At 35.9% G+C, this 23158-nt stretch overlaps 3 protein-coding genes across 7 annotated transcripts in view; 1 reads left to right on the top strand and 2 right to left on the bottom strand.

The window, feature by feature from the left end:
- Window positions 1–1007: 1007 nt before the first annotated feature.
- Window positions 1008–4997, bottom strand: cdkn2aip (CDKN2A interacting protein). Its single transcript, XM_051115216.1, has 4 exons — window positions 4854–4997; window positions 4108–4354; window positions 1998–2119; window positions 1008–1679 (listed from the first exon to the last, which is right to left on the bottom strand). The coding sequence occupies exons 2-4, from the start codon at window positions 4350–4352 to the stop codon at window positions 1108–1110; spliced, it is 939 nt and encodes a 312-aa protein (XP_050971173.1). The 5' UTR covers window positions 4353–4354; window positions 4854–4997; the 3' UTR covers window positions 1008–1107.
- On the top strand, window positions 4981–13783 carry tubgcp4 (tubulin, gamma complex associated protein 4). 2 transcript variants are annotated; one of them, XM_051115201.1, is made up of 18 exons: window positions 4981–5169; window positions 5494–5622; window positions 5705–5827; window positions 5938–5991; window positions 7620–7676; window positions 7773–7852; window positions 7958–8159; window positions 8621–8786; window positions 8872–8996; window positions 10305–10355; window positions 10428–10533; window positions 10630–10737; window positions 10814–10970; window positions 11063–11240; window positions 11351–11485; window positions 11571–11687; window positions 13300–13439; window positions 13516–13783. In XM_051115201.1, exons 1-18 carry the CDS (start codon window positions 5092–5094, stop codon window positions 13526–13528), a joined length of 2019 nt encoding a protein of 672 aa, XP_050971158.1. In that variant the 5' UTR covers window positions 4981–5091; the 3' UTR covers window positions 13529–13783. The 2 variants fall into 2 exon arrangements, with proteins under 2 accessions (XP_050971158.1, XP_050971159.1); XM_051115202.1 differs by having other exon boundaries at window positions 4983–5169; window positions 10826–10970.
- The window catches only part of tp53bp1 (tumor protein p53 binding protein, 1), a 27575-nt gene continuing 18192 nt past the window's right edge, over window positions 13776–23158 (bottom strand). For 2 of the 4 annotated variants that reach the window (XM_051115173.1, XM_051115172.1), the window contains exons 20-29: window positions 22347–22567; window positions 21922–22071; window positions 21274–21662; window positions 19408–19599; window positions 18942–19124; window positions 18209–18397; window positions 16598–16692; window positions 16292–16488; window positions 14844–14980; window positions 13776–14065 (exon numbers count right to left, since the gene is read on the bottom strand). In XM_051115173.1, coding sequence (XP_050971130.1) covers window positions 13884–14065; window positions 14844–14980; window positions 16292–16488; window positions 16598–16692; window positions 18209–18397; window positions 18942–19124; window positions 19408–19599; window positions 21274–21662; window positions 21922–22071; window positions 22347–22567 — 1935 coding nt within the window. In that variant the 3' untranslated portion in view covers window positions 13776–13883. Of the gene's footprint in view, window positions 14066–14843; window positions 14981–15880; window positions 15936–16291; window positions 16489–16597; window positions 16693–18208; window positions 18398–18941; window positions 19125–19407; window positions 19600–21273; window positions 21663–21921; window positions 22072–22346; window positions 22568–23158 lie in introns of those variants that run through there. The other 2 variants (XM_051115175.1, XM_051115174.1) reach the window with 2 other exon arrangements.

Genomic DNA, 23158 nt, shown 5'->3' with positions numbered 1-23158 from the left:
TTCATAATAGCAGAAAACTCACCTGCGGTAAACTGCAAATGTGGGGATCTTCTGATTCTAGCTCTTATATTTACAGAGTTATGAACTAAAAAGCAATTGTACTTATTATATTGCCATGTGGTGTCTAATCTGGAACCATCCCATAGAGTTTGAGATTTTTAGAGATTCAAGATTTTTTTATTTTTAAAATGTCACTACCAAACAAACAAAACAAAAACGGACAGACGTAACATGTTACATCTTATGAAATCAGAATATAACCCAAGTTAAACCTAAGTAAAGCTAGCAGTTAATTTAACCATACATGTACACTTCACTGATATGCCTGCTTGAACATTTAACATTGGTTTGAAACAGACGGCAGTTTTTATTTGACATTCAAAGAATCTGCCCAAAGGTCCACAACAACAGCAACAACATCACCAAACCTCATCACAGTGTATGACCAAGAAAGTGGTTATGACATGTATTAATAAATAAAAACTGTTCAATATACGTGAAGCAACAGAAACTATAAAATAACAATAACAGTGTGTCATGAAATTCTAATATCTAACTAACAATGAGATCTTATTATTACTGTATTAATATTTACTGTAATATTTTCTTTTAACAATCAAAACTGAGTCTAACCATTACAATTTAGTTTTCATTCATGTATTAACCCAAGATTTGTTTTTGTGAATATTATCTTTTCTGAATATCGGACAACCTCTGTCAACTGCAGATTGTAGTTTCTCACTGTAATGCTTTAGAAATAAATAAAAAGTTATTGACATTTTATCAATTAAAATAGCAGCTTTTTAAACCACCAACATCAAGGTCAGACTGAACTATAACCAGAGTTATGGATGCTCAACAACCATGGAGATCTAAACCGTCTAAACTTAAAAACACAAAACAAACAAGACTCTAAAGCAACAGCATAAGCTTTTTACAAGGCACAATCGCTTTTACAAACAACTATAAACCTGACAGTCCTTCTCCATAGTGCCATTCTGATTGAGAACAACTGAAATCTGAACAAATTAAACTCTTTGGAACTGCAGTGAAAAATGTCTCCATAACTAAATCTACAACTTTCTATCACTGTGGCAGAATGAAGCTCTACTGGTCTTCCTGAAAGGGGTAGCTGAGAGCTGGAGGGAAAACCTGGCTCCTGGTCTGTTCATCCAGCAGAACCAAATCGTCAACGTCTCGTCCTCTGAACCTGCGACGGCAAACTTTCACTGTCACTTTTTGCCCTTGAAATACTTTGAGCGCTTCTTTGGAGGCCATTGCCTTGGCAGCGCACTCATCACGCCCGTAGCCCGTACCCATGTAGACGGTGCAGCAGCGCAGTTCACAAACCTGTCCTTCTTTCTGGGTACGTCCCATAGGCAGGTCAGGAATGTCTTTGAGTGGAACGAACACACAGGTAAGACTGGCCTTGCATGACTCCACACAACTGCGCAAGATTTCAAAGTGTTCCAGGTTGGGGCCAAAGCCACCAGCAGACACAAGCTTCCAAGCAACTGCCTTATAGAGTCGATTAAAAAAGGGCTGGTGTTCTGCAGGAGCCCCCGGCGGAGGGGCCGATTTCAGGGTACTGGCAGATGGACGTCCAACAGTCTTCGCATGAGCTTTGACGTCTGTATCACTGGCTTTAGCCTTTTTACTCTGGTAATCAGCATCCACTGCTACAAAATACAGATGTTTTCAGCAACATTAATAATAAGGAATGTTTTCTTGAGCAACGAATCAGCATATTAGAATGATTTCTGAAGGATCATGTGACACTGAAGACTGGAGTAATGATGCTAAAAATTCCACTTTGTCAAATTACATTTTAAAATATACTAAAATGGAAAAGTTATTTTAAATTGTAGTAAGTTTTTGCTGTATTTTTTTTTATTACAATACTTCTTTTAAAAGCATTAAAAAAGCTTGCCAACCCCAAACATTTGCATGGTAGTGTACACTAATTCAATGACACACATTAAAGATAACCCATTTACCTGAAACTGCAGGTCTTTTTGTTTTTCCCATGATTTCATCTCTAGTCTTTCGCTCAGGGGCGTCAGTCACAGTGATTCCTTCTGCCATCTCATTTACCTTGTCCATTACAGGCTGTGGATATCTGCATTTGGGTCAATGACAAAAAAGAGTATTCTTAGTTAAAAAAAAAGAAAATTCTTTGCAAAAAAAAAGTCTAAAACATTAAAAATGTATTTGAAGTGTGGTGTCATTATTATTTGGTGGATGTTTTTTCAAATATGAATATACTAATAAATAAAACTAACTGCTTTACTGTTTTTCATATTAATAAACTGTCAAACTGTTTTCTTTATTATATAATCTTTATTATGTTATCAGGACAGTTCTATGACCTTTACATTTTCTACATTATGTGACAAAGAATACACAAATGTATTTTAAAACAACAATATTAACTTAAATAGTAGACTATTTTTTGTAAGTGTATTCAAGTCATTTTATGTATGCATTGAACACTACCTTTTAAAAGTTTCAAAATACTTTCAAAATATATATATATTTCTAAAGTCTCTTATTTTCACCAAGGCTGCATTTATTTGATCACAGAAAAATTGTGAAATATTATTGCAAACTTTATATTTTCAAATGTAATTTAATGTTGTGATGACAAAAAAGATTTTTCAGCAGCCATTATGTCTTATTTTTACTATCAGTGTTAAAAAGTGCTTAATATTTTTGTGAAAATGGTTTGTGTTTTTTTTTTTATTTTGTGAAAAAAAAAAACATTTTTTTTTTTCAAGATTCTTTAAAGAATATAACATTACAAAAGACTTTATTTGAAACAGACATATTTTGTAACATTATGACTTTTTTGTCACTTTGGAGCAATTTAATATTTTTTTGCTGAATAACAGTACTGAAAAAAAAAAAAAAAAAAAAACTTACCAACCCCAAACTTTCAAAATAAATAGATTCACCAAAAATTATTTACAGCTGAGGCTTTGCAGAATCTGCAAAATGTTAATTATTGTTAAATGCATGTTATTTTTTATTTAGTACTGACCTGAAGAAGGTATTTCAAAAGACATATAGTCCACACAAGAAAGTAATAGTTGAATTTATAAAAATGACCCCTGCTTAAAAGTTTATATATAATTGATTCTCAATACTGTGCTGTTACCTCAATGATCCACAGCTGTGTTTTTTGTTGTTTTTTAGTGATAGATGTTCATGAGTCACTTGTTTGTCCTGAACAGTTAAACTGCCCGCTGTTCTTCAGAAAAACCCTTCAGGTCCCTTTCCAACAATGAATGGATGATTTTAAGATCCAGTGTCCTTTTCGTACCGAGGACAACTGAGGGACTCATACAGAACTATTACTGAAGGTTCAAACGCTCACTGATGCACCAGGAGGAAACACAATGCATTAGAAGCGTGAAAACGTTTTTAAATTTAAAGATCAGAGTAAATTTAACTTATTTGGTCTTCTGGGAAACATGTAAGTATCTTCCGTAGCTTCTGAATGGCAGTACTAAATGAAAAAAAAATATGACATTTAGGCAAAATAAGAAAAATGTACACATCTTCATTCTGTTCAAAAGTTTTCACCCCTGGCTCTTAATGCATGGTTTTTCCTTCTGGAGCATCAGTGAGAATTTGAACCTTCTGTAATAGTTGCATATGAGTCCCTCGGTTGTCCTCAGTGTGTAAAGATGGATCTCAAAATCATACAGTCACTGTTGGAAAGGGTTCAAATACACAAAAAAATGCTGGAAAACCAAAGAATTTGTTGAACCTGAAGGATATCACTCAAAAAACCCCACAGAATCCACAACACAGCTGTGGATCATCCTGGTAACAACATAGTATTAAGAATCAAGTGTATGTAAACTTTTGAACAGGGTCATTTTTATAAATTCAACTATTATGTCCTCTTGCGTTTATATGTAAACATCTTTTATGTGAAATATCTTATTCAGGTTTGATCCCTCTTATTTTGGAAAAATAACTAACATTCTGCAAGGTGTATGTAAACTTTTGACCTCAACTGTACACGTCATTGACCCACTAACAACTGCAATAAGAAATGCTATTTTGTGTTTATGAAAAAAATCCAAAAATGACAATTACCGACAGCCCAAAAACACGTGATTGGCCCAAACCATGGACAGAGACAGAAGTCTGTCCAAACTAGAACTTGGGATCCCAGGTTGGATGGTAGGAAAGGCCTCCATGTTGCGCAGGACAAACTCTCTTCTGGCATGCCACTGTTTATTTGTCTCACAGGTTCCTCTTAAAGATTCCACCCAGTTCGCCAGGTGTGGATTCTGACTGAGGAACTCAGAGACAATATCTTCTCCTCTCCCTGCCGCCATCACTGCAAACATACGAAACAATCAAAAATCTATTTGACAAGTTTATATTAAAAGAAAGTGTCCCACACAACAGGTTCAGGGCCTGAGGGCTGTAATTCTAGGCATGTTTCCCAGCGACAGACAAACAAACACTTCAACAGCAGTTGGCAAGATATTTAATGCTGGATACTGGACAGTTTACACATAAACATAAGTGTGTACTTTCAATTTACATTAGTGTTACATCAGTGTCGAGTTAATTGTAGCACTTTTAGGCTTGTTTTCATTCGAGTTCGCACAGATTGTTATTATAAGTTATCACGTTATAATCAGCAAAGCATTTTAGTAACCCATTATAATTACTACTTTGCTAATTTTGTAGAGATTTGCATGACTGTAATCTCAACTCCAGTGAGTCTAATCAGTCGTCATATGTGCAATGAACATTTGTAATAGAAATGACAGACAACCCCCACAGACAAAACTGTTACAGATCGTTAAGACAAAATAAGCACTGTTTACCTCTAAATATATTCTCTGCAAAGGAGTCCTCATCAGCTGTATATGGTAAAATATTATGTTAAATGTGAGTGTAGTGGAGCTGGCTGAGCACTTCCCCTGTCGCGCTCGGGATTTGCGTCATCAATATGCGACCGGGGTTTTGGCGGTGCGAAAATATTAATGATGAGAGCTTACTATCTGTATTTTTATTATCGTGTGTTTCATCTGAATACGCTATCTGACTAACGACACCGATAAAATGATCCATGAGCTGCTGCTGGCTCTGAGTGGATATCCTGGGACAATATTCACCTGGAATAAACGCAATGGATTGCAGGTATTTTATGGAGTACTTTGTCAGTGATGCATCTAATAATGTTAGTGTGTTTAACTGTATTATATAGAGTGGATACAGTGCATTATGACTTATAATTGCTTTATAATGTTTAGCTAACATGCAGTGTTTGTATTGTATTAGTACATTTACATATAGATTTATTTTAAAAGAAGGATAGTTACTTGGTACTTCAGAGAATATCATCATATTACAGTACATAAAAGGTAATACCATGATAGTATTCTGAAGCACTTCAAAAAAAAAAAAAAAATACTGTGTAAGTGATATGCCAGTATAATGAGAATCAAGTGTTGCTGATCACAGGTGTCCCAGGATCTTCCGTTCCTCCACCCCAGTGAAACCAGTGTCCTCAATCGGCTCTGTAAAATGGGCACTGACTATGTGCGCTTCACCGAATTCATAGAGCAGCACACGGGTCATGTCCACCAACAGGTAATCTGAGTTTATTCTGCATGCATTGTGTGTCAAGGACATGATCAGAGCAAGACTGTAATTCCGTCTATATGTCTCACAGGAGCATTACTCCAGCCAGCCGAGTCAGTCTGGGCTTCATGGCATTTACCTGCGGGCGTTCTGCACTGGGCTCAACTCCATGCTGCAGCCCTATCGACAGGCATTACTGGACCTTGAAAAAGAGGTTTTACATTTGGAGTTTACATTTGGAGTTCTTATGGTGCTTTTATGACCAAATAATGGCAGCTAATATTAAAAATGTTAATTATTAATACAGTAAATTTCTTTCTACAGTTTCTTGGTGATCCACACCTCTCCATTTCTCATGTAAACTACATGCTGGAACAGGTAAATCTAACTCTTTAGATGTTTCACCTATACATCCATTCCACTGAAATATGCTGAATCCCAAAGGTTTGGGATCAGTATGATTTATTTATTTATTCTGCTTTGTTTTTTTTGTTTTGTTTTTTTCTTTTTACGAAATGGATACTATCAAAAGTGACAGTAAAGACATTTTTAATTTTATTTTTTAAGACAAGATTTAAGATTTCTTTTAAAAAAATGAGTGCCAAATAAGCATATTAGAATGATTTCTTATTTTTGATTTGATTTGAATGATTTTGTGATGGTTTCATTGGAGAGTGGAGTAATGACTGCTGAAAATTCAGCTTTGCCATGACGGAAAAATATATATATTAAATAGAAATATATATATATATATATATATATATATAGTTTAAAAATGTTAAAATAGAAAACAGTTATTTTAAATTGTAAAAATATTCCACAGTGTTGCTATTTTTACTGTATATTTTATTAAAAAGGTGCAACCATTATAGCATAAGAGATTTCTTTCAAAAGCATTAAATATCTTATCGACCTCAAACCTTTTGAACAGTGGTGTGTATATGGAAGTTTAAATTAATAACTAATTTAAAAAAAATGATTAGATTTACATTATATCAAACTACACTACCAGTCAAAAGTTTTTGAACAGTAAGATTTTTAATGTTTTTGAAAGAAGTCTCTTCTGCTCACTGAGCCTGCATTTATTTGATCCAAAGTACAGCAAAAACAGCACCATTTTGAAATATTTTTACTATTTAAAACTGTTTTCTATTTGAATATATTTTAAAATGTGATTTATTCCTGTGATTTCAAAGCTGAATTTTTAACATCATTACTCCAGTCACATGATCCTTCAGAAAACATTATATTTTGCTTTGCTGCTCAAAAACATTTATTATTATGTTGAAAACAGCTGAGTACATTTTTTTTCCAGTTTCTTTGATGAATAGAAAGATCAGAAAAACAGCATTTATCTGAAATAGAAATCTTTTGTAACATTATAAATGTCTTTATCATCACTTTTGATCAATTTAAAGCATCCTTGCTAAATAAAAGTAGTCATTTCTTTAATTTCTTTCCCAAAGAAAAAAGAATTATACTGACTCCAAGCTATTGAATGGTATAGTGTATAATGTTACAAAAGATTTGTATTTCAGATAAATGATGATCTTTGAATCTTTCTATTCATCACAAAATCCTGAAAAAATGTACTCAACTGTATAAAATATTATTATTATTATTATTATTATTATTAATAAATGTTTTTTTGAACAGCAAATCAGCATAGTAGAATTATTTCTGAAGGATCCTGTGACACTGAAGACTGGAGTAATGATGCTGAAAATGTAGCTTTGATCACAGGAATAAATTATATTTTAAAATATATTCAAATAGAAAACAGTTCTTTTACATAGTAAAAGTATTTCAGAATTGCATTGTTTTTGCCGTACTTTGGATTAAATAAATGCAGGCTTGGTGAGCAGAAGAAACTTCTTTTAAAAACATTAAAGATCTTACTGTTTAAAAACTTTTGACTGGTAGTGTAAGTCCCAGATTTTTGATATGTACACCAATTTTTAAACCCCACTTCATATGACTAACTTGCAGTTTATTCTCTTGTTCAGTTTCAGCTTCTCTTCCCCTCTGTGATGGTTGTTGTGGAGACTATCAAGTCTCAGAAGGTCAGTAACTTGACGGGTACCACCGGTTTGTGGTAAATGATTAGAAGAGTGCATGGTTGAAAATAATAACCTTCTAAAACTTTCTTGTTTTAACAGATTCATGGCTGCCAGATCCTAGAGACCGTGTACAAGCACAGCTGTGGAGGACTGCCTCCTGTCAGGATGGCCTTAGAGAAGTGCGCTCTCAAAAACCCAAATAAAACCCCCTTTAATGCACATGGTGCTTGAACGTAAGACAGAGGTCTATTTTTACTGCTCTAATGGTAGTGTCTGTTTCGCAGGATTCTCGCAGTCTGCCATGGCGTGATGTATAAGCAGCTGGCTGCGTGGATGCTGCACGGTTTGCTGCTTGATCAGAGCGAGGAGTTCTTTGTCAAGCAGGGCCCCAGTGCGGGCGGAGCTACAGCTGCACAGGAGGAAGAGGAGGAGGACCTGGGTATCGGAGGGCTGAGTGGAAAACAGCTCCGTGAGCTGCAAGATTTGGTGAGCGAGTCTAATTGTATGTTTTTTTTTACTCTTTTAAGAAGTCTCCAAAACATCAACTATTGCATTACTAATTTGCTCACTGAAGGTTCATTACAAACACTAAAATTTGCAAAGCAAAAGAATAGCCCATATCCACCTAACACTTATAAAAATGAATTGCTCCCTGGCAAAACATCTACTATGTGATGTAATATTTGTAATACGTTGCTGTTTAAAAATAAATAAATTAAATGCACAGCTGCCTTTATATTGGCCATCAGTGGAGATCTGGCAACAGAATGGTGTAACTATAACACTCACCTGCAAGGGCTAAGTAGACTACACTAAACAGCCCAACTCTGTCTGCTTGTACATTAATTGAAATTCGGCAGTGTACTGCAGTTACTGGCTGTGACTTAACACAATTTATACTTGTTCTAGGATTAAACTGTCTTCTATTCATTGCTGTTGCTCTATAGAGACTGATTGAGGAAGAGAACATGCTGGCTCCATCCCTGCAGCAGTTCTCTTTGCGTGCGGAGATGCTTCCCTCATACATCCCTGTTCGAGTAGCTGAAAAAATCCTCTTTGTTGGGGAGTCAGTGCAAATGTTTGAAAATCACAACCAGAGCCCATCCAGAGCTGGTGAGTGAAAGAACATTTTGCCGCTGTTGTTCGAGTGCATTGTAATGGTTTAGTTTTGTAACGCTGCCCTCATGTGGCTGCTCAGGGTCTATACTGAAGCACCAGGAGGACATGTTTGCAGCAGAGCTCCACCGACTCAAACAGCAGCCTCTCTTTAGTCTGGTGGACTTCGAGAATCTTGTGGATGGCATTCGGAGCACAGTTGCTGAGGTTTGTCATGTAATTAGATTGGTATATGAAGGTGAATCCTGTGAAAACATGTCTAAAACATCTCTGGGTAATATTTTACAGGGATAGTTCACACAAAAATGAAAATTTTGTCATTAATTACTCACCTTCTTGTTGTTGCAAGCCCATAAGACCTTTGTTCATCTTCAAACACAAATTAAGATATTTTGGATGAAATCCGAGAGCTTTCTGACCCTGCATAGACAGCAATGCAATTAACACATTTAAGGCCCAGAAATGTAGTAAGGACATTGTTAAAATAGTCCATGTGACATCAGTGGTTCAACCGTAAAGTTATAAAGCTACGAGAATTCATGTTAGCTCAGATTCATTAAATAATATTAACAGATAAAACCTAAAAAAAAAAAAACTCTAAAAAAAAACCCTCTAACTCTAAATTTGGTTTTTCAGCATATTTGTGTATTTGAACCTTTTCCAGCAATGATTGTATGATTTTGAGATCCATCTTTTCACAATGAGGACAACTGAGGGACTCATATGCAACTATTACAGAAGGTTCAAACACTCACTGATGCTCCAGAAGGAAAAATGATGTATTAAGAGCCGGGGGTGTAAACTTTTGAACAGAATAAAGATGTGTACATTTTTCTTATTTTGCCTAAAAATCATATTTTTTCAGTTTAGTATTGTCCTTCAAAAGCTAACATACTTACATGTTTCCCAAAAAACAAAATAATTTAAATTTACCCTGATCTTCAAATTCAAAAAGTTTTCACCCCCCCAGCTCTTAACGCATTTTAATGTTTCCTTCTGGAGCATCAGTGAGTGTTTGAGTCTTCTGTAATGTGTACATATGAGTCCCTCGGTTGTCCTCAGTGTGAAAAGATGAATCTCAAAATCACACAGTCATTGTTGGAAAGGTTTTAACAAGGGTTTAACTTAAAACAAACAATGGACTCATGACCAACTATCACTAAGCAAAAAAAAAACAGCTGTGCATCATTCAGGTAACAACACAGTATTAAGAATCAAGTGTATGTAAACTTTTAAAGGGGTCATTTTTATAAACTCAACTATTATTTTCTCTTGTGGACTATATGTAAACATCTTTTATGTGAAATATCTTATGCAGGTCAGTACTAAATAAAAAATAACATGTATGATCCCTTTTATTTTGGTAAAATAACATTTCGCAGATTCTGCAAGGTGTATGTAATCTTTTGACCTCAACAGTATACTGTATGCTTTTCATGTTTTCATGAAATTCACCCACACTAAAAGCACTTCCAGGTGTCTAGATGTGACTGTGCTTTTGTCTTTTTCCTGCAGCACCTATGGACTTTGATGGTTGAGGAATCTGATCTTTTAGGACAGCTGAAGGTACATAAAGAGCAGTTTGTTGATTACATGCTTTGTTGGTGTTTTATAATGAATGATGATTTGTTGTTTTAGATCATAAAGGACTTCTACTTGTTGGGACGAGGTGAACTGTACCAGGTCTTCATTGACCTTGCTCAACACATGCTGAAAACCCCACCATCTGCCGTTACTGAACATGGTATTAAGACGCTTTTCTTAAAAACCATGAAATTACCCTATTCCAATTCCTCTTTTCCCCTTCATAATTTTTCTGAATCTGCTACATATGTTTCAGATGTCAATGTGGCATTTCAGCAAGCAGCTCATAAAGTTCTGCTAGACGATGACAATCTTTTGCCCCTCCTGCATCTCACCATAGACTACCAAGGGAAAGAAAGCAAAGGTATTGCCTACTGACTAGCATTTTTATCTTTCACCAACCCTGTTCACATATTAAATACTTGACAGAAATTGATTAGTTATGCTTGCAGAGGCTTCTGGGAATCGAGAGGGCACAACTCCTCCACAGGAGACTTCTCCTCGCGAGGCTCCGCCTACCGGCTGGGCAGCGCTGGGATTGGCTTACAAGGTTCAGTGGCCACTACATATTCTTTTCACTCCTGCCGTGTTGGAGAAGTAGGTCATTGTTTTATATTAGCAATTTTATATTGCATCATTAATCAAAGACCACAGAAGCTAATAATAAGTTAACTCTTGGTTGCTTCCAGGTATAATGTGGTGTTCCGTTACCTGTTGAGTGTGCGTCGAGTCCAGTCTGAGCTGCAGCACTGCTGGGCCTTGCAGATGCAGCGCAAACATCTTAAATCAAACCAGACGGATGCAGTTAAATGGAGACTGCGCAACCACATGGCCTTCCTAGTGGACAACCTTCAGTATTACCTTCAGGTTACCACTTCAATCATCTATTTGGCTGTCATGCTACACACACTGAATATATATTTTAGTAAATATGAATACATCATAGGATTATTTTGGTGTTTCCTCTTGTTCTTCAGGTGGATGTTCTGGAGTCCCAGTTTTCACAGCTCTTGCAACAAATCAACGCCACACGAGACTTTGAGAGCATTCGATTGGCTCATGACCATTTCCTCAGCAATCTACTCGCACAATCTTTCATTTTGCTCAAGCCTGTGAGTGACCGTAACAAACATGCATTTATGTCAGTAATCTAGGCTGTTTTGATTTTGGTTAATCTTAATTTTATCTCTGTCCCAGGTGTTTCACTGTTTGAATGAGATTTTGGACCTCTGTCACAACTTTTGTTCCCTGGTCAGTCAGAATCTTGGGCCTCTGGATGAAAGAGGTGCAGCTCAGCTGGATATTCTTGTGAAGGTAGTTTTGCTTGTGTGAATCCATTTTAAAATGAATCCAAATGTAAGATTTATGGAATATTTATGGAAGCCCATTTCTGCCTCATGAGAAGAAAAAACAATATGACAAAAAGTCACAAAAAGTCAAGTTTATGAGAAGTCAGTTATTACATTTAAAATTATAGAAGATACTTATGATGATACTTATTAAGTGGAAATTGAGTAAAATGTCATAAGTTGTTGCTTCGATTTAAAAACAATTATGACAGCCATAAAAAGTCATAAATATGACAAGTTGAAGTTGAGACAAAAAGTCATGAAAAAAGTCAAAATTATGATTAGAATTTACTAAATATTTTGATAGGAAAGTGGCTTCCATAAATTCAATGTCATAATACATAACATAATTATAATTAGAAATTGTCAAAATAAAAAGGTAAACTATTGTTTTAAACTTCTTTACAATTTCAACATTTTATCTCTTTTAAAATTATAGAAGATACTTATGACACTTTGAATTGAATAGAGTTAAAAAGTCATAATTATGACAAATTAAAACAAAATGACAAAAATTTTAATTATGACAGAGACAAAAAGTCAAATTATGAAATGTTGAAAGTGACATAAAAAGAGATGGCAGTTAAAAGTGAGATACTAAGTAAACAAAAAATTTTTTTTTTAATTATGACATACCAAGTCATAATTATGACAAAAAGCAAGATTTACAATTTGCTAAATGTAGATAGTAAATAGGCTTCCATAAATACAATCTTAAATTTGGAATAATGTCAGAATCAGGGTTTTTTATGTCATAATTCATAATTATATCATTAATTGTCAAAATAAAAAGGTAAACAATTTTTTTCACAACTTATTTCACAATTTAATCCAGCATTTCATCTCAGAAAATTATATAAGATACTTATGACAAGTTGAAATTGAGTTAAAAATGAATAATTATGACAAAAATGAAAATTATGATGAGAGCCGTAAAAATTGAAAAATTCAAAGTTGAAATTGAGATGTCAATCATGGCAGTTAAAAGTGAAGCGGAAAAAAGTCAAAATTATGACATACTAAGTCATAATTATGACACAAAAAGTATGATTACGGTTTACTAAATATTTTGATAGGAAATACACTTCCATAAATACAATCTTGAATTTGGAATAATTTCAAAATCAGGACTTTTTATGTCATAATTCATAATTATGTTTATGTCATAAATTGTCAAAATAAATTTTTGAAACTTATTTCACAATCATTATGACGCACAAATCAAAACTTAGATTAAAAAAACACAATTATGACATACAGCCATAAAAAAGTCAGTCATGGCAGTTAAAAGTGAGATACCAAGTGAAAAAATTCAAAATTATGACAAAGTCATAAATATGACATAAAAAGTTTGATTTACTAAATGTTTTGATAGAAAATGGGCTTCCATAAAATATGATCTTGAATTTGGAATAATGTTAAAATCAGGACTTTTTGTCATAATAATCCTAAATTGTCAAAATGAAAACTTTTTTGAAACTTATTTCACAATTTATGATTCACCTAAGTATAATAAAGTTTTGATAGATATCACTGTGTCCGTATCTGTACTGTATATCTGTACTTCTGTTTCACAGGGTTTCAGTCGTCAGTCATTCCTGCTCTTCAAGATTCTTTCCAGTGTTCGTAACCACCAGATAAACTCTGATTTGGCACAACTGCTGTTACGTCTAGACTACAACAAATACTACACACAAGCAGGAGGCACCCTGGGAAGGTAGGCGTGACTGAAACAGTGCTTCATTGAGCTGATTCATGTAAATATCTAACTCAAGTTGTTTTTTGTCCTACAGTTTTGGGCTATAAAACGACACCTGAAGAATTGATTCACACAATGGTGCATTTCAGCTTATTAAAGCATGCCTAGTACAATGTGTGTTGATTTGTATATTTAAATTATTGTAAAATAGGACTCTGATCATTGTTACAATTTGTGTCCTGCTTTTTCTGCACTCATCTGTCTTTCAAAGACTTAAATCTATTCCTTGAACGTGAACACTTAAAACCTGTAAATACCATATGCTTTGTAATGTTATAAAATAAAACAGACAAGTGAAACAATCACATTTTTTTATTTCATAAAAACTATGTACAGTAAAATGCATGCACTAAAACACAGAGGACGTTTAAAGACACGTGAGAAGACTTGAGGAATAATGGTTTATGTGGAAGGGTTGTGACAGAATTCAGAGTTGCTGTCATAGCTGAGGCACTTTCCACAGATCAAGCTCTGAAGCAGCCACTCCAGAGACACAACGGGCATGTCCGGGGCCACACGTTTCAGCTCCTCAGATGGACATGCAGATGATGTCACTGCCAGGTCAAACTTCTTATTTGGAATGTCTGTCAAAAATGTACAAATTATTCCATATAATTTTCTAATCACTTTGTCACCAGATAGTTGTGCATCCTAAAGGGATAGGTTACCCAAAAATGAATATTCTGTCAATAATTACTTACCCTCACGTCATTCCAAACCCAAAGACCTTTGTTCATCTTCGGAACACAAATTAAGGTATTTTTCATGAAATCTAAGAGCTTTCTGACCCTGAATAGACACCAATGCAACTAATATGTTCAAGGTCTAGGACGGTAGTAGGGACATGATTAAAATAGTCCATGTGACATCAGAGGTTCAACCTTAATATTATGAAGCTATGAGAAATTTTTTGTGCACAAAGAAAACAAAAATAATGACTTTATTCAACAATTTCTTCCATGTCAGTCTTGGACGCATGTTCACAAGAGTACCACGAACGCACACGTGTGCATTCCTCTGCTTGCAAACAGAAAATGTTGTTAAATAAAGTCATTGTTTTTGTTTTCTTTACACACAAAAAATATTCTTGTAGCTTCAGAACATTACGGTTGAACCATTTTGTCAGATGGACTATTTTAACAATGTCCTTAATACCTTCGTGGTCCTTTATCGTTTTTTCAGTTGTGTTGCTGTCTATGCAGGGTTAGAAAGAAAGCTCTCTGATTTCATCCAAAATATCTTAATTTGTTTTTCAAAGATGAACGAAGGTCTTACGGGTTTGGAACAACATGAGGTGAGTAATTAATGACACACTTTTCATTTTTGAAAGGTCTATATGCTAGAGTATATACTATTACCCACCAGAAAGGTCTTCGTTTTCTTTATGGTGATGAACTTTTGCTGCACCACCCATGGAAAGCAAAGAGGTCCACAAATCCACACGATCTTCTGATATGAGCACCACCTTTAGAGCTTTAAAAGGGTTACAGCGAGGATGCCTGAGGACAGAGCAAAGAAAACCATATTCACAAAAAGAAAATTCAAGCTTCTTTGAGCTTTGTTCAGACAGGCAGTAAAAATATGCTTTTTTGTTCTTGTATTCAACTCAGCTTTGTTCTGTTGTTTCTAGTCTGAACAGCAGTCCAAATGATTCCATATATAATAATAATGCCGTTTTTATAATTGCCATTTCATTTTCAAATATAAAAGTTAACATAAGTACTTATGTGAAAATAAAAAGTAAATATGTGACCCTGGACCACAAAACCAGTCTTAAGTTGCTGGGTTATATTTGTAGCAATAGACAAAAATACATTGTATGGGTCAAAATTATAGATTTTTCTTTTATGGCAAAAATCATTACGATATTAAGTAAAGATTCAATGAAGATATTTTGTGAAATTCCTACTGTAAATATATCAAAACTTAACTTCTGATTAGTAATATGCATTAGAATCCATATATTTAAATATTTGTATCTCAACGAAATATTGTCCTAACAAACCACATACCAATGGAAAGCTTTTTTTATTCAGCTTTCAGATGATGTATAAATCTCAATTTAAAAAAACGGACCCTTATCACAGGTTTTGTGGTCCAGGGTCACATATACTTATTTAAGTTTAAGATGACTTTAAACAATTTCTTGAAACAAATAAGAGTTGGTATTAGTCAAATTAGATTTTTAGTAGTTTTTTTCCCCAGTTTTTTGAGGCATGGCTTAAGTTAAATGGCAATACGGTCTAATATGACATTTCATATTTATTAAAAACCAAACCATTAAAAAGGATGCAAGCGTAAAATATGGTACATGCTTGATTCAGTTCAGCAAATGTCAGTTTTCAGTACTCTCTCAAGCTTTTAGGCATCATGCAGAGTCTGAACTCATTACTATCCACCTTATTCTTCAACGTGGAAGTAAGCCTATGGTTGAGACTTCTGGTTCAATAGCCACTATAGGGAAATAATGAGAAAAATAAACTGTAAAACTGTTTGCAATACAAACCAGAGTGTTCATAATTAAGATAATACATTAAAATAAGACAAACCAATTTGCAATATCATGCAAAATGAGCTGTTTTGTACAGCTAAAAATAGCTGGAAGCAGATGAGACCGGAAGCCAAACCCATAAAATTTACAAATGCCTGCCCGCTCTTACGGGAAAAATAAGGTGGATAGCAACTAGTGTAGACGCACTGGATGTTTACAATGAAAAAACTTGGAATGTTTGCCAAAAGTCAGATTTGAAAAACTTTTTTTTAATATTAGATGAGAAAATGAGTCATACCCAAACAAGACAAGCTCTTACCACTCCACAATGCGTCCCTCTGGACCCAGACCAGCAGGAAGTAGGTAGTTCCTGTAGTTGAGCAGCTTCTTCTCCTGGCAGCAGTCTCTCACCCACATCTGAGACACGCAGGGAACTCCACCTGCCACACACAGCAGGTACTTCCTGGTCCGGCAGTGCTGGTCGGCAATCAGCAAGCTCTGATAGGCTGCTTTACACTGACGATGCAGAAAACGCACATACATAAAACATGCACACACAGCAAAACAAAAGTATGCTGTGCAGCGCTTGCAGGACGGAAAGGAGTGGTGCTGAATATAAACTCACCTGTTCTTCATTAAAGTCAAGCAGGATCATTCCTCCTCCTGCCTCCAGCTGTCTCACTGTATAGTGTTTGTTGTATGGCGCTCTCTGAACATATTCTAATGAGAGAAATCGCGTTTTAGAAATCATGTACAAACACACACACACACTTCCAAGTCTTATGCTCTTCAAGGCTAAAATTATTTTTATTTAGTTATTAAAAAAAAGGGTAACAATTTGTCTCCTCCAGCTGCGTCACAAGGATCCGCATGGCGCAGCTGACACAGAACAGCACATGCGGTTTGTATTCAGCGGAGATGCTCCAAAATGGCGCTAGCGTGACGCGGAGGAGACAAATGGTTGAAAAAAGGCGTTATTTTTGTCTTCTTCGGGTACAAAAAGTATTCTCGTAGCTTTGCAAAATTACAGTTGAACCACTGATGTCACATGGATTATTTTACCGATCTCCTTGCTAAGTTTCTGGGCGCTGATCGTGTTAATAGCTGTCAGAATGCATCAAAAATATCTTAATTTGTGCTCTGAAGATGAACAAAACTTTTACGGGTTTGGAACAACAAGGGGTAAGCGATTAATAACAACATTTTTATTTTGGGGTGGAGTAACCCTTTAAAATAAGTGCCTGTATTTTTATACATTTTAAAAAGTTATTCCTGTGTTAACAAAGCTAAATTTTCAGCAGCCATTACTCCTTTCTTCAGTGTCACATGATCTTTCAGAAATCATTATAATATGCATATTTGGAGCTTAAAAAACACATTATTATTAAGGTTTTTGAGGATACATCCAGGATTTTTCTCCATATATTGGACTTTAATTAGGAACCAACAGGTTGAAGGTCCAAATTGCAGTTTTAATGCAGCTTCAAAGGGCTCTACACGATCCCAGCCAAGGAATAATGGTCTTATCTAGCTAAACAATCACTAATTTCCTAAAAAAAAAAAAAAATAATAATGTATATACTTTTTAACCATAAATGTTTGTCTTGCACAAGCTTGAAGTTACTCATTACGTAATCAGGTTCTAAAGGTCACGTGATGTAGGCAAAAGTAGTGTTTACAAAGCGAATGTGCAAAGAAAGTCAAACACACTTTACAAAAAAAAAGGTAAAACAGTGATGGCAGACAATTTTGAAGTTGGAGGAGAAAATGAGATGGAGTTTTTTGGCCTACCATACTTTTTGGTACACAGATGAAGAATTAGCCACGTGTGACTTTTCCAATGTGATTACGTAATGCGTGAAGTCGCACATACCCATCACAGAGCTATTGCAAGATGAGCATTTGTGGTTAAAAGTTGTATAAAGTACAATTTTTTTAAAGAAAATTACAGACCGTTCCACTAGATAAGACTATTATTCCTTAGCTGGAATCATGTAAATTTGGACCATCAACCTGCTGATTCCCATTAACGTCCACTATATGGAGAAAAATCCTGGAATGTTTTCCTCAAAACCTTAATTTTTTTCGACTGAGGAAAGAAAGACATAAACATGAAACAGCAATTTAGCTGCCTTAAAATCACTGCTTCATATGGTTACTTTTACATCACCAGCAAAAACAGAGCCTTAAAAACAAAGCACACTCAACACCAGTCTTTATTTGTTCAACCCCTCACCTTCATCCTCATCACTGGGCTGGTGGTTGGAGTCTCTGTCGTTTTCAGAGGATGCCGTCAGCATGAAGACAAACCCCATAAAGAGAGAGGTGTTTTCCGGCAGGGGTCCATGTGTTGCCACCAGGTCATTAGGGTCAGGGGGCAGGTCTGCGCCACTCCCAGATGTGTTACAAGCAGCGATACGCTGTCCTGTTCAAATGAAACAAAAGAAAAATAAGTATGGCATGACACCATTTTGAATCAAAGACTGCATGTGTAACAAAGAGCCCACAAAGAATAATGAACTGTGAGGAATTAAACACAAGCACCACTCCCATCTACCCTGTTGCGTGCTCAACACCACAAAAGGAAAAGCATGTTATACCACATACCAGTTGCTGTTTAGAGCCGGAGATCTGCACTCTATTTAGTTGTATCAAAAGCAGTATTAATTCACACCTTCAGGGTGGTTTATCAGATGTTTTATATTGTAAAAACACAGTTACATACAACAATGCAAACACTGTGGAGAAAGGCACTCATATGGTTTGTCATTCATACGTCCGAATTCATTTAAAAATACATTTACAGATAAACGTAAAACAATTTCATAGCCACTAAAATGTTAAAAACCTAGAATAAAAGACCAAATTAGTCAATAAAATCAGGCATTTGATAAAACGTTCTTCTAAAATTGAGCAAATGCTTTGGTCCATATTGTTGAATTAAAGTCTGTCTGCAAGGGGCACCGTACCCACTCTGGCCCCTCCCCCCCTGCGTCCTCTCTTTGGAGGAGTCCTTTCTTCCTCTGTGCCGCCGATGAGCTTTCGCTTCCCAGAAGGCCCTGGGTTTCTCGGGCTGTTGATGGAGCTGCGTGTAGGGGTCCCTGGTCCACTAGAGTTCCCTCTGCGTCTCCGCTTTCCTTCTACCAGGTTATCTGAGGACAAAATAACATTGTGATCCCAACTGTGACAAAACTAACACTTCAACTTGTGTGACAGAGCACAAACCACAAAAGTTCAAAGTCTGGCAAGTTAGCATGGATGAATTAACCCCTGCTGGTAGACACTTTACACCATTAAATAAAATCAAAATTTGTGCAAGCAGCGTGTAAATTGCTAATTTTTTTTATATCATAAAAAATTATTCATTTTTATAGTTCCAGAATCCAGAACTTGTTTCCACTTTCACAGGTTTGAACAGGCCAGTTGAAGACTCACCAAGGCTGATATCAGAGGCCATGGTTTGGGGTGTAGATGGTTCGTAGGGTCCCAGTCCATACTGTTCCCTCAGGCGGCTACCCTGCTCCATGCTGAGAATCACAGACGTTCTGCTGTACCAATTACTTTGACCATCTTTCTCCACAGAGTAAAGGAACTCAGAGCCTTGAGTCTTATGACCCTTCACCACACCTGAAAACCAGAGACAGAATCACTATAGTTTTCGCACAATATAAATGTTTCTTAACCATTCTTTTAAAATTATTTCTGAATTTTGAAACAAAATAACTAATCATTAGACAATAACAGTAAAAACATGAATTATGGTAGACAGAACAACAGACAGACAGATAGGTGATAGGTGGATTGAACAACAAGCAGACAGACAAAGAAAGATACACAGAATGACAGAGAGACAGAGCGGTATATAGACAAACAGACATAAACATATAGACAAAACAGAACAACAGACAGAAAAATATAGACAAACAGAACAACAGACAGAAAGATATACAGGCAAATAGACCAACAGACAAAGATATATAGACAAACAGAACAGAAATACAGACAAATAGAACAACAGACAAAAAGACATATAGACAAACAGAATGACAGACAGTACGATTTTTAGGCCCGGTTTCACAGATGGGGATTAGCATAACCAGGCCTTAGTTAAATTAAGATATTTAGGCAGCTTTTATAAAATTGCCTTAGAACAAAACATTATGACAGACAGACAAAAAGATATAGACAAACAGAACAACAGACAAACATAGATTGACAGACAAAAAAAAAAAATAATACATAGACAAAAGAATGACAGACAGTAAGATATAGACAAACAGAACATCAGACAGAAAAGTATATAGACAAACAGAATGACAAAGATAAATAGACAAACATAAAATGACAGACAAAAAAAAGATATAGACAAAAAGAACGACAAAGATATAAACAAAACGACAGACAAAAAGACAGAAAAAAGAGCAGACAGAAAGATATACATACACAAGGACAGAAAGATATATAGACAAACACAGAATGACAGAGACAGAAAGAAAGACAGACAAAAAGAACGACAAAGATATAAAACAAAATGAAAGATAAAAAGACAAACATAGAATGACAGAAAGATATAGACAAAACGACAGACAAAAAGATATATACAAAAAAGAACAGACAGAAAGATATACTTACAAACACAATGACAGAAAGATATATAGACAAACACAGAATGACACAGACAGAAAGATATAGACAAAGAACAACAGACAAAAATAGGCCTAGACAAACAGAATGACAGACAGACAAAAACATATATACAAAAAGAACAGACAGAAAGATATATAAACAAAACGACAGACAAAAAGACAAAGAAAGGAAGATACAGACAAAGAATGACAGACAAAAAGATATATAGGCCTAGACAAACAAAAGGAAAAATAGATACACAAACAGAACAACAGACAGAATATATAGGCAAACTGAAAGTTAGACATACAAAAAGATATATTGACAAACATAGAATGACAGACAAAAAGACTTAAAAAACAGAACAACAGACAGAAAGACATACAGACAAAAGACAGAGAAATGTGTATATATACACAGACAGACAAGATTTATACACAAAGACAGAACGACAGATAGAAATATACAGACAAAGACAGAAAGATATACAAACAGACAGAATGACAGGCACAAAAAGATATATATACAAATATATATAGAACAATGTAAAGACACACAGGCAATACAGACAATAAAGACAAAGTGACAGAAAGATATAAAGACAAAGACAGAATAACAGACAGAGTGACAAAGATATATAAAGACAAAGACAGATTTGTTTTTGTTCCGGCTTACCTATATTAAAGTACTCCTCCTCGGTCAAGGCAGTGACTTCCGTCTCTAGAGGAATGGGATCACAGAGCAAGATGTCTTTTCCTTGTACTTCACACTCCTGGTTGTCATCGAATAAAAGGCGGAAACGGTTCTCTCCCAGGTCTCGAGTGATACTCCCAGAATAAAAATATGAGTTGGATGACCACTTGGCTAGAACACGCAACCCAACAAAACTGCTGGAGCCAGCGCTGTTATCCGGAGAGGTGGTGTTGAGAGAGTCAGAGCGGCTTGTAGCACTGGGCTCTACTGGGCTGCCTGGTGCTTCAACATGCCTTTGGGCAAAATGCTCCTCTTCTGAGGATGATGCACCCTGGCTGTGGGCACCACCTCTCTGTCCTGTCCTGCCACCTCTGAGAGTCAGAATTAGCAGGTGGTGGAGAAAGAACAAAAAAGTGTCACAATGAGCATCACAACACCCATTAACTATGGAAACAGAGACCTTATCCTTAATCTACAAAAGAAAGTGTTAAAGTTAATACTACTTCATACAAATGATTAAGACATATTTGGGGAAAAGGAAGTCATGCAAGAGTGGTTTTATAAATTAGTGCCTAGTTGTGGGTACACACAGTGTCTTGGACCCTGTCAGCCTATCCAGGAGCACCTCACCTGGACAGTGGGCCGCGGGAAGGAGGCCTTCCTCGCCGGGCACGGCCACGGGGGCTCAACTGGGTGGTGACCTCAGACCCCCGTGCATCCGTCACCTCTGACCCCACCACCACAGTGTGAGTCCTCGGCTGCTGCTGCCGTCCCCCCCGCCTGGGGTTCAAACACACACAAGCAGAGGAAGCGCTCAGCTGAAACGCCCTCGACCGAATGTGTATGGGAGCAGCAGCCATGAGAAGATGCTAAAATTATACCACGTCCAATAACGAGCAGGTGAGAACATGCTGGAAGGAACGTACTGACAATAACATGCACACAAGACATTCTACGCAACAGAGCCTACTTCCCTACAAGTACGACCGCTTCCGAGACCCATGTGTTAACGGCAGAGTGTTAGTAATGGAAACAGAGACAGGATGACTTCTCACCGGCCAGATTTGGCCCCTCGGCTGGGAGGCATGAGGAAATCAGGCATTCTGATGGGGCCCAGGCCCCCACTGCTTGTCCCACTGGAGCTGTGATGTGATGGGGCCTTCGAGGAGAGCGAACTGACGTCAGCCAGGTCTCCTGATGTCATGGAGCTTCCTGTGCGGGACGGGGAGATGTCATTGTCTACGACGCAGCGATCCACCACAGGTTCCTCTGACTCCTTAGAGAAAAGATACAGCAGAGGGTTTAATAGCTCAATCCTTTATCAAGACCATTAAAGGTGCACAGTAGTGTTATCACGATACCAAAACTTTTACTTACGATACCCAACTAAAATATCACAATACTATTACTAAACCGATACTACATAGAACAGGAAAAGTAATTGAATAATAGATGATCCAAATGGAGAGCATAGTTATTTTATCTATTAAAACAAAACATTTCATCCCCCCTTTAAAAAAATAAAATAATACAATAATAATAATCACATGCCAGTGCCACTACACAGGATTATGGTGAACAACTACCGAGCCTACAGGTATGTAGAGATCTTGCTATATTGGTAAGTTAGCTTAAAGGATAAAGCCAAATCTTATAATCATAATATAGTAATTATGTCACAACAACAATTTATATCATGACATAGTCATTTTTTGTTATTTTATCATTATTAATAATAAGAACTTAGATGCAAGTAACAAACTAAAAGACAACTACAACCAAGAAATCTGTTTTATTATTCCTTAAATTCCATTTTAATTTTTCTCTTTTTTTTTTTTATTTTTTTTTTTAATGGTTATATTAAAAA

Source organism: Labeo rohita, chromosome 7 (genome assembly GCF_022985175.1).
Source record: "Labeo rohita strain BAU-BD-2019 chromosome 7, IGBB_LRoh.1.0, whole genome shotgun sequence".
Classification (NCBI taxonomy): domain Eukaryota; kingdom Metazoa; phylum Chordata; class Actinopteri; order Cypriniformes; family Cyprinidae; genus Labeo; species Labeo rohita.
This window is presented reverse-complemented; position numbering and strand designations above follow the sequence as displayed.